This window comes from Callionymus lyra, chromosome 1 (assembly GCF_982586985.1).
Source record: "Callionymus lyra chromosome 1, fCalLyr1.hap1.1, whole genome shotgun sequence".
Taxonomy (NCBI): domain Eukaryota; kingdom Metazoa; phylum Chordata; class Actinopteri; order Syngnathiformes; family Callionymidae; genus Callionymus; species Callionymus lyra.
Window position 1 is genome coordinate 5,357,041 of NC_141818.1, and position 10,683 is coordinate 5,367,723.

The 10,683-nt window shown below is 41.5% G+C and overlaps 1 protein-coding gene across 2 annotated transcripts in view; it reads left to right on the forward strand.

Moving 5' to 3' along the window:
* The window catches only part of cnnm4b (cyclin and CBS domain divalent metal cation transport mediator 4b), a 34,813-nt gene that overhangs the window by 19,868 nt on the left and 4,262 nt on the right, over positions 1 to 10,683 (forward strand). The window contains exons 5-8 of one of the 2 annotated variants that reach the window (XM_087789433.1): positions 4,827 to 4,923; positions 5,833 to 5,895; positions 6,991 to 7,047; positions 9,398 to 9,576. In XM_087789433.1, the coding sequence (XP_087645559.1) occupies positions 4,827 to 4,923; positions 5,833 to 5,895; positions 6,991 to 7,047; positions 9,398 to 9,576 (396 nt within the window). The remainder of the gene's footprint in view (positions 1 to 4,826; positions 4,924 to 5,832; positions 5,896 to 6,990; positions 7,048 to 9,397; positions 9,577 to 10,683) is intronic. The other variant, XM_087789443.1, reaches the window with a different exon arrangement.

The following is a 10,683-nucleotide window of genomic DNA, read 5'->3' on the forward strand; positions in this document are numbered from 1 at the left end:
GTGAAGGAAACCCATCTCTGAAGTATAGAAAAAGTACATTGATCTTCTGACTGGTCTAATGTTGGTGTAGAATCAAAATGGTGGTTCATAAATTAAGGATTTTTCCTTTTATCTCATGTGGGATTGTGGAGAAAAAGAATCATCAGAATCAGAATCCTTTATTTGTCCCGCGAGGGGAAATTTGGTTTAAACAGCAATATACAAAAAATAAAAACACCCAGAAATAAAAATAAAATGAAAAAAAATCTAAATATAATAGAATAAAAATCTGGCCTATATTATATATATACACTAACATATTTACAAAAATAACAATAAGAAAATGTGCTTAAATATTATCTGGCTGTGTTCTTGTTGTGGAGTCTGATGGCAGCAGGGAGTAAGGACCTGCGGTACCTCTCCCTCACACACCTGGGATGGAGCATCGAACGTCTCTGATCGAACCCTTCAGCATTGACGACACAGTCTTTCATTGCGTTTGTCGTGAGGACACTTTAGAAAACATCTGGAACATCTTCAGGATCCAGATTGCCTCATTCTGGACGGTTGCTTCTCCCTCAGGGTTCTCCAGTCATAAGTCAAAGTCTCTCACTCGTGACTCGTGGACCTAAATGTCCAGACCTTGATGGATCTGGACTTTCTACAGTTGCTCAGATCCCAGTGTCACCTGAAGAAGGTGAGAAGACCTCGTGCTGTTCGTCTCACAGACCTGATTCCCACACTTCCATGGTGTCTCCACAAACACTCATTATGTCTAATCCAGAGACTCTCTCAGCTGCTGAGCTCTTCCCAGGAAGTGACCTCACGCACATCCTCTCGGACCTTCTCGTACAACACGTCTTGGTGTTTTCCATCAGTTTCTCTGATGCTTCCGCTCCTTCCATCACCTCGTCCCAGCACTCCAGGAAGCAGAAGATTCCTTCAGTCCGTGAGCTCCAGTGTGTGGGAGTCTACGTTCCACTGGTGTTTGTCTTGTAAACAAGGTCGGACTCTCGCATTCCACACTCGCTCGCTCGGAAAGTTGCGTTTACATCCGGAGAAGAGAAAACACACTCGGATACTTTTAATGAGACGTTTCCTAAGTTCAAGGATTACGGTTTACTCTTTTGAGATTTCGATTTATTTGACTTTTTCTCATTTCAAATTATATCTTAGTTTTGAATCATAGTTATTTATTTTTAAGTATTTAAAAATATATAAATTCATTTTTCGAAATTATTTGCTGCGTTATTTTCTGTGTCACAATTGAATTACTGGCCACTAGTCGGCAGCACTCATCACATCCACCACCTATAGAAAAATTGAAATCCCGGCTATGACTGAGGACCAGAGGATACATTCGACTTGGTTTCAAAACAAATGAAAGTAGTTACGACTTTGTCAAGAGTCATGTGGTCTTGTATATTATGCAACACCAGAGTCAAGTACTCGACAATACTACTTGTTTCACAATATATCGTATCGTTGTACCTGTATCGTGTTATGTATCATACAACCATAGTTTTAAGAATAATGCATCAGTGATCTTCCTTTTTCCGAACAACTTTACTCATTCATTTTAAATAACATTTTGATTATTGATGACAACACAACAACACATTTTACTGCTAAACTAGAAATTCCTAAACCACCATATTATACACGAGAATCGTTGGGTCCTTTTCTTAAGAATACAACTTCACACTTGTTGTGTAAAAGTAGTAGCAAACGATCAGTGATTCGACTCTAGGTGGCGCTGTTTGATAAAATTGCTCACTGTGGATTCTAACCGGCAGCTTTTGAGTTTTTTCCGATGATCTCTCATATGGTCACGTCAGCATGAGTTTGCGTGAATTAGCTAAGTTAGCTTAGTTAGCTAAGTTAGCAGTTAAGTCTTTTCTGAATGAATTTGCTTTCGTTTGTCTTGGAAGTTCATTCAGCGGTTGAAGGTCAACAGTTGAGAATTAACTTTTAATAAACTAGCAGTTACAGTCACACATTCTTTATATATGCTGTAGTGCGTCTGTGTGTGTGTGTGTGTGTGTGTGTGTGCTCGCGCTGCAAAAGAATCAGTGACTCCCCACCAACGACTTTGACATCAACCATTTACAGGAGTCAGCCATTCATGTTATGACACATTGACACAAACCACTAATCATGTGCGAACACACACACACACACTCTTGTGTAAAACACACACACACACAGCATGGGCACTTGAGTCACCTTCATTGTGTGGGGATCTTGTGGGTTCCAGCTTGTCTTCTCAGTGTGTTGTTGTGGACGTTAACAAAGTACATGTTGTTCTGTGACTTGTTTTCTAAAACGTCAAGAAATATTATTTAACTGACTTTAAACCTCCTGTTGTGTCTCACGGCTCTTCTTACTGTAGTGTTTCTACACTCTTTTGTTTGTGTCATCCTTTTGTGTGTTTATGCAATTAAGGGGTGTGTGTCTTACTTTTTGTCTTTTGGAATAATGTGTTTGATCTTTTGTTGATCTGGTGTGTGTTTCTGTTTTCGTGTTGAGGTTGTGTATCTTCCCTTTTTTCTGTTAGGGTGGTGAGAGAGTTGCTTTTTTGTATTGAAATGATACGTGTGTATTACTTTTTGTTGAGGTGGTGTGTGTGTGTGAGTTCTCTTTTTGTGTTAAGGCGGTGTGTGTGTTCTCTTTTTGTGTTGAGGTGGTGCGTGTGTGTTCTCATTTTGTGTTGAGGTGGTGTGTGTGTGTTCTCATTTTGTGTTGAGGTGGTGTGTGTGTGTTCTCTTTTTGTTTTGAGGTGGTGTGTGTGTGTTCTCTTTTTGTGTTGAGTAGTGTGTGTTCTCTTTTTGTGTTGAGGTGGTGTGTGCAGGTTTTTATTTTTTTGTGTTAAAGTGCTGTGTGTTTCTTTTTTGTGTTGAGGTGTTGTGTGTCCGTGTTTGTCCATTTGTTGTGCTGAGGTGGTGTGGGTTTCTTTTTTGTGTTGAGGTGTTGTGTGTGTGTTCTCTTTTTGTGTTGAAGTGGTGTGTGTTTCTTTTTTGTTTTGAGGTGTTGTGTGTGTGTTCTCTTTTTGTGTTGAGGTGGTGTGTGTGTTCCATGTTTGTGTTGAGGTGGTGTGCTTGTATGTTTAATTTGTGTTGAGGTGGTATGTGCGTGTTTGTTCTCTTTTTGTGTTGAGGTGCTGTTTGTGTTCCTTTTTGTGTTAAGGTGTTATGTGCAGGTGTTTTTTTTGTGTTGAGGTGGTGTGTGCACGTGTATGTAAGGGTGACATGGGGTTCTGTGGTTTCTTACCTGGTGAATACACACAATGTGGATTTGTATTTTCCATGTCAGGGCTCAGGACGTTGTGTAGGTGACAACATGTTGTCAACACAAGCTTCATCAGTGTGTAGATGTCAGAGCTGCAGAGATTCATCGTGAGATGTTGAGTCATAAAGTTGAACTTTGATCTCCTCTACAGTGGAGCTCCTTCTCTTTTCTCCTCGACTCTTTATCAGATCCTTCTTTATTTCTTCTTTTGTCAATTGAAAGAAAAAGTCAACGTAAATAGCATCATTATAGTAGAAACTGATTTAAAGTTTTTTCCTGATTGTTATTTAAATAAAACGATAGAATACGTTAGGTTGAAGTTCAGTTTCTTGCTTCTCTCTCTCTCTCTCTCTGGTGGTCATAATGTTCTGGCTGTGTGTTTGCTTTTCCTGGTGTGCGACCAGTTTGAGGTGTCAAGACAAACAAATGTGTGTTCCTCACCTGCCGGCAGGTTTTAACCGAAATCCGGATGAACAGGTTCGACCACGGAACCGTCGGGACTCACAGTGTCCACTCCCTCCCTCTTTCTCTCTCTCCCTCCCTCCTTCCCTCCCTCTCTCCCTCCTTCTCTCTGGGGTCGCACATATGTGGAGCCAGATTATTATATTATTGTCAAACCGTCCGAGGGACTCGGCTGCTGCTTTAACCTCGGAGACGACAGGAAGTTTCAGGGACGTCAGATTAGTGACTGGAGCTCAAGTCGATGACGGATTAAGTTTATTTTGAGAGTTAGCTTGAATGCTAACCGCTAGCTTGTCTATAATCTGTTTATTTCTCCACCTGTTCGTCAGCGAGGCGTCTTCGTCTAAACTCTCGTTGTTGCTGCTCTTCACACATTCCAGTCGGTCCAGAGTTGCGTCCTCCTGCCCTGACCTTCTGTGACTTTCTTTGACCTTCTGTGACCTTCTCTCCTCACCTCTGCTCATCTCTCACCCTTTTGTTGTCAGACGTGCACCCGAGACGCTGCCGTGACAACACTGCCACCTACTGGCCGAGCTAGAGTCTACATAAAGCAGACGTACATTTATCAACAAGTTGTTGTTTTTTTTATTGCGACATTTTGAACTATTAAAAAATATTAATAAATACTGAAATAGTTAATATATTTATAACACCCATTTTTTCCTGTTATTCTATGCATTTATTTTATTTATTAAAATAAGCATTTTAAGCTTTTAAGATGCATTTCTTATTGTCAACATATTTAATTATTATATTTATTTTTGTAAATGGAGTAGAATTTTTATTCTATATTAAAATAAGCATTATTAAACAAAAAAAAAAAAGAAAGGTAGACACTTGTGCAATTTTTGTTTAACTAAAGTGCTCTACCAATATTACTAACTTACTATTAAATATTGGTTATTTATCTTTAAATAAATCTGAAATAATTCATTATATTATTTATTTATTATATTGAGTTTGAGTAGAAATGGTATTTATTCATTTGTGGATTAGACTCTGGTTGCAGTGATCTTTTGAAAATGTCTTTCTATGACAAGTGAAAATATTGCATCTTAAGATATTAATTTAATCATAAATGTTTCTGTTCTGTCCAGGGACGAGTGGAGGTTGAAGCTGGCAACGAGAACATGAAGTTCGAGACCGGTCCATTCTCCTTCTACGGCGTCATGGCGCTCAGCGCCCCCACGCTGGGTAAGTCCACCACCGTCACCCCAATCCTCTGCCTCCATCTAGTGGTGACGTCAAGTAATGACATGCTAATGGGATAAAATCTTTCAAGAAATTGCAGAAAAATGTATGAAATTAAATCCCTGAACAAATAAGTTTTTGACTTTTATAAAAACATAATTACATAAAATATTTTTACATTTGTAATGTACATTTGTTAATCTTATTGAAATACTTGCGTCAAGATCAACATCTGCACCATCTTGGTCTACTCAGTCTTCTCTGATCCACCATTTTTGACTTTCCACTAGTCTTAGACCCCTCAGCAGATTGACCTACTGTTTAAGACTAAAGAGATGGCTGAATTGTTATTTGTTTGTGCAACAGAAGTTGCCAATTTGCATATGTTGTGAAGGCACAGTTAGAGATGAGAAACAAAGCCATCCATGGAGAGACTCGGACTAGAACCACAGCTCCTTCAAGAGGGTCATGTCAGATGAGAAAGCTGCTGACCTCAGCGAAAGTAGAAATGCTGTGGAAGATCCCGTCTCTCTATGAGGATAAAATAGAGAAGCGTTACTTAAACAACCGAGTAAAAACCAAGATGGCATTATTTTTGAAAGACTTTGTCCCCCTTCAACCATCTCTGACCACAGGCTGGGAATTTCTCTTCAAAGAAAAACCCCAGGTCTTGAGCCATCTTGTATTTTGTGAAGTCATCTGAATTTCAGTAAAGGAAACGACACTGATTACTCAACAGTAAATGATCCACGCAACATTTTTAGCCACGTTCACACACTTTTCGGTGACTTGAAACTTCCTGACGAGGGGAAAAAAACATAGAAAACACCTTTTTTTTTCTGTGGTCTCATCGGGAAGTCTCGCCGCCACTGTCTGTGTTCTGTCCATCACCTCCTCCTTCTTTCCTCTCAGTGGCCGCCCATCGCCCTCGCCACCTCTCCTTTAAGAGGTTTTCTCTGTTCTCTCGGTTACCAGGTAACCTCCGGCATGTCTGGGTGCATTAACACCAACAAGAGGGGCGGGGCTTCAGTGGGTGGGCGGGGCCTAGCACTCTTGTGACCAGGTGTGACGATTGTTCGTCTGATATATTCAGCCGTTGACCTCGACGTGATCGTAGTTTTACTGCGTCTGACACTAAGCAATAACCACAGTCATGGTCGTAGCCTTTTTATTTGGAATTTGTTTGACTTTTTTTTTTACAGTAGCCATGAGTGCAACAATGTTCTCTAACTAAAATATACCCATTTGCTGCCTTTAATGGCAATTAAAATGATTTAACCTTTGACAATTTATTCATGATGCAGCCTTGTTTAATGTTATAAAAAACGTTTTTATTCTTCTGCTTTTTTGTCTTAAGTTTTTTGCTTTGGTCATTGTTGCTGTTTCCTTTTTTAATACCTTTAATTCATGTTTAAATATACAGTATATTTCTATCGTAGCCATTAGTGCAACAATGTTGACTTGCAAAAAGATTGCTTTGTACATTTCTACAAAAATATGTAACTATTGATTTTGAATCGTTTACGTAGCCATGAGTGTAACATAGTTTTTCACCTTCATTTTTATCCAAGCTTTAGTTTTCATTGTCCAAACATGACCTGAACATGAAACTATCTGGCAAGCTGAAGATAAATCCATTCATAGACACATTCGCCAATGCAGTTGTTATTTTTAGCGTAGCCATTAGTGCAACAATTTTCTTTAGCAAAATGTTATTATTGGTTATTAATCTTTTTTCCACTATCAATTTATTCAAGGACACGTTTGCAAATGTGATCGTCGTCATAATTAGCCATTAGTGCAACAGTCTCTAGCAAAAGTTTCATTGTAAAGACCTAGATCTTCGTTGACCTTGAGGAAAAGTTAAATGGACTCACTTTTATATTTTTTCAAATATCTTGTCCAATCTCAACATGTTAGCCACGTCAGTGTTCAGTTGTTATTGTTTGGTTTTATTACTGATCTCATTCACTAACTGGAGTCTAACCAAACGTAGGTTCTACTTTAGTGTCAAACGGTCGGCTTTAGTTTCTAATCTCCGACCACGACTAACACACTTGACATGTCCAGGTAAAACTGTTTCCTATGACTCACTGCGGCCCCCTGCTGGACGACTCACAGCATATGGTAACGTTACACGTGTGTGACTGGTGTGTGTGTAGCATCAAGAGGTCGTCATGTGCATGTGGCTGTGAAACAGGTGTTAGTCACTGAGGTTTCAGTCAGTTTAGTCAGAAGTGGAAAATAACCAGCAGGAAGAAGGTAACAAGCGCTGCCGTTGACTAACCTGAGTGGAAATTTATCAACACATTTGCGGGGGGAAGGTTTTGTGTGAGATGCAGGTGTATATCGGGACATCGCTAACCCGACAGCTAGAGCGCACGTGTATGACATGTTGAACGCACGTGTATGACTGGTTGAGCGCACAGCAGAGTGATTTTGAGTGCAGAACCACCAAGACACACTCGCTCAAACCGGTGGCAGTAATATCACGCCATAGCCGTCCGCCATGATGTGACGTGCGTCGTAAGTCCCACCCCGTGATGATGCAATGGCGTAATCCCGCCCACGGCGTGTCGGCGCAGAGTCATGATAGTGTTTGTAAACAAGTCACCCACCAGGTAATGTTCATATATAAGGCGCTCTGGATTATAAGGCGCACTGTCGTTTTTTGAGAAAATGAAAGGCTTTTAAGTGCGTCTTATAGTGCGGATAATACGGTACTTCCTCGTAGATGTCTTGTCCAATCAAAGGTGGATCTTCACAAACATGTTTCCTTGACCGTGTAGTGTCAATAAAGTTGTAAATGTACTTGTGTACAACGTCGCAAATACTATAGTCAAAGCGCAACGGACAAAAAACACCAGATTTCACAAGATAAGTTGGGTGGAATGAACCGATGACATGTTCGGCCTCGTTACCCTGCGGACAGAGAAATGCCTCGAGTAGCTGGAATGTGAGGTGTGGCAGACACCTGCAGCCCGGTCGGATGCTGAGAGACTAACGTGTTAATGATCAACAAGAATTGAAGCCATTGACCGGCAGTTTTTACGTGTGCACCCTCGTGTGTCACACCTGTGTGACTGGAGTCCGGATGATCATCCAGTCATTTGATGGTAACAAAAGATAGTATCGTATTGTTTTGTTCAAACACGACACTGTGTACATATAAGGAAGTATGTGCAGAAAAGCAGGCGGGGACGTTGGGGAAACTGTGCACTAGTATTCCTGGAATTTAATCACCTGCTCACAACTGCCTAGAAAAAATATGATTGTGTAACTTTATCAAGTTGTGTGCGTTTGCCAAAGCATGCCGCCACAGTTGGGAGTCTGGCTGATGGCAGAGATTAAGGAAGTCAGTGAAGCGTGAGTGGTGATGCAACATCAGCATGTTCCACTTAACTCTCTATCATTGATCATCTTCTCACTAATCTGCGGTTTAACTAGCAGCATCTTGTTCTCACTTTCAACACCAGGACCAACTTGTAGTGGAGTCCAGACCTGACCGGGCTGCACAGTGCTAGCAAAGATGGTCCGTATCCGGCGGGAAGCCCGACATTTCACTGGGTCTTTTTTTCCCAGTATGAGTGACTCGACATCCGCGAAATTCCAAAGTCTAGTGCTGTGTTTCAAATCGTATACTTGCATACTCAAAGATAGTTTAAGTGCGTAAGTGTGTCTCAATTCTTAGTATGCGAAATTTAGTGCGCCATACACACTAAATTGGCGTACTAAAACGCCCACATAACTTAATTAATAAGTATGGTTCGATAGACACTATCTACCCTAAACAGCTCCATCTTAGTGACGTTGTAAACGGAATTTACGTCATATACAGTATATACATGACACGTCTTCGCTGCTGATACCGGCATAAATATCTAGCGAATATTTTTGGTTTCTCATATATTTTCTTTATTTCTTCTTCCAAACTTGCAAAACGTGCTGCCAGCAGGTGTCGCTAGTGTTCCAACAGCTGGTTGCAAGCATATCGTTAAATAGTAGTAGAAGAAGAAGCTGTCGCCTCAATTCCGGTTAGTGCGTAGCAGCAGTGTTTGATTTGAGACGTACTATCTGTGGAGAATTTGCGTACTAGTTAGTATGTACACTATCCTGATGCATACTAACTTCTAGTATACTAAGAGAAGTATGCGATTTGAGACAAAGCACAAAATCTTTCCATCAAACTCCTACATGGTGATGGCCATCCTACTACTGACGCCCTTTATAGTGGTAACAGAAATGCCCGTAGATTCCTACGTGTTCCTTTCACAACAATCAATATAACCTGTTTAAAAGTTAGTATAAGTCATCCTACCTTTGGAACCATTCGAAGCACAGAGTAGAGTCCACCTGCGGCTCAAAGGAAGTCCACTCGTGCAGCCTCGATCGTGAAGGGTCCATACCTGGAGGACCGCTCAGACGCCTGGTCCCGCATCCACAGTCCCCACTCACGGGTTGTGCGTTTGCTTTTCAGAGTTCCGCTCGCCGTCCCACCTCAGCGGCTTGAATCGCACGGCGTCCCTGAGCGGCGCCGACCGCTCCGAGTCCCTGTCCATCAGCGGCAGCAACAGCCAGCTCAACAACTGCGCGCCCGTTCAGCAGTACGTGCCCGACTTCTACGTCCGGGCACTCACCGACCTGCAGTTCGTCAAGGTGAGTGCACCCCATATTCCCGATGTTCTCATAGAGTTATTGTGTGTTTTTTGCGGTATTTTCGGAGGTTGACAAGTCTTGAAGTGATTTGCCTGTTGAACATCAGGAGGTCTCGGTGTATTGTTCGGAAGGTCACGATACTGTTTGGTGCCGCGATGGTTCACGCCAAACGCAAATTGGCAATACTTCCAGTGTGACAAAAAGAAGTTACCGCTGTTAGATTAAAATTATTATACACTATACGTATACGCCATACTTAAATGAATGCTAAAAGATAATCAAAATATAAAGTATAACCTACTGGCTTCATCTAAGAGCTTAAAAGCTTGACTACACATTCACAAACAACATTCCACTCACACTGGTTCAGGCAAGCTTGGATCAGATATGACAACTGTAATATGAAACATCTGTTTATCTGCAAATCACATCTTAAATCGTAGATCAAAGAACGAAGCAAGACACACCCGGGAAAGGGGGGCTAAAAGACTGAAACCCCCACCCGAGAACATTTGATCGATTAGATTACAAGAAAACAAATCAGGATGTCTTCTCTACGGGGGATCGGGACACAGGGGAACCTGAAAGAACCATTTGGCCGGAAAGGGACGACCTCCCGGACCGGATATTTGCCTTAAATATAGCGATGTTTCTACTGATCGGGGCCTTTTCTTCACGGGACTATTGACCTGTACATTCGCCGGAAGAAAGTGTGTCCGATCGATCGTAAAGCTTGTATTTTCTTTGACTTGAAGGGGCGAATAAACAACCCGTGACACACTCTGATTGTCCATCTTTCTCCGCGAAGTGAAGTATAAGACCTGGGACAGGAAGTGACGTCGTGTTGGAGCGACGGAACGGACTCCGTGTTTTGATCGTTTTACCGCCTACTTTAAAGGGGGGAGGTCTTGGGCTAGAGGAAAATAAAAATGGCTGATCAAAGAGTCAACATTGTACCTTTTATCTAATGTGGAAGTATAAATAAAACGAAAAAAGATTTGGATGCGTTTGGTCCATCCTTCCGTGGATCTATCAGCGCCTACAGATGACGCCCGAAGTCGCTTTCAACACCAACACCTTAAGGGTACCAGGGTCGTCTTCGCTAAC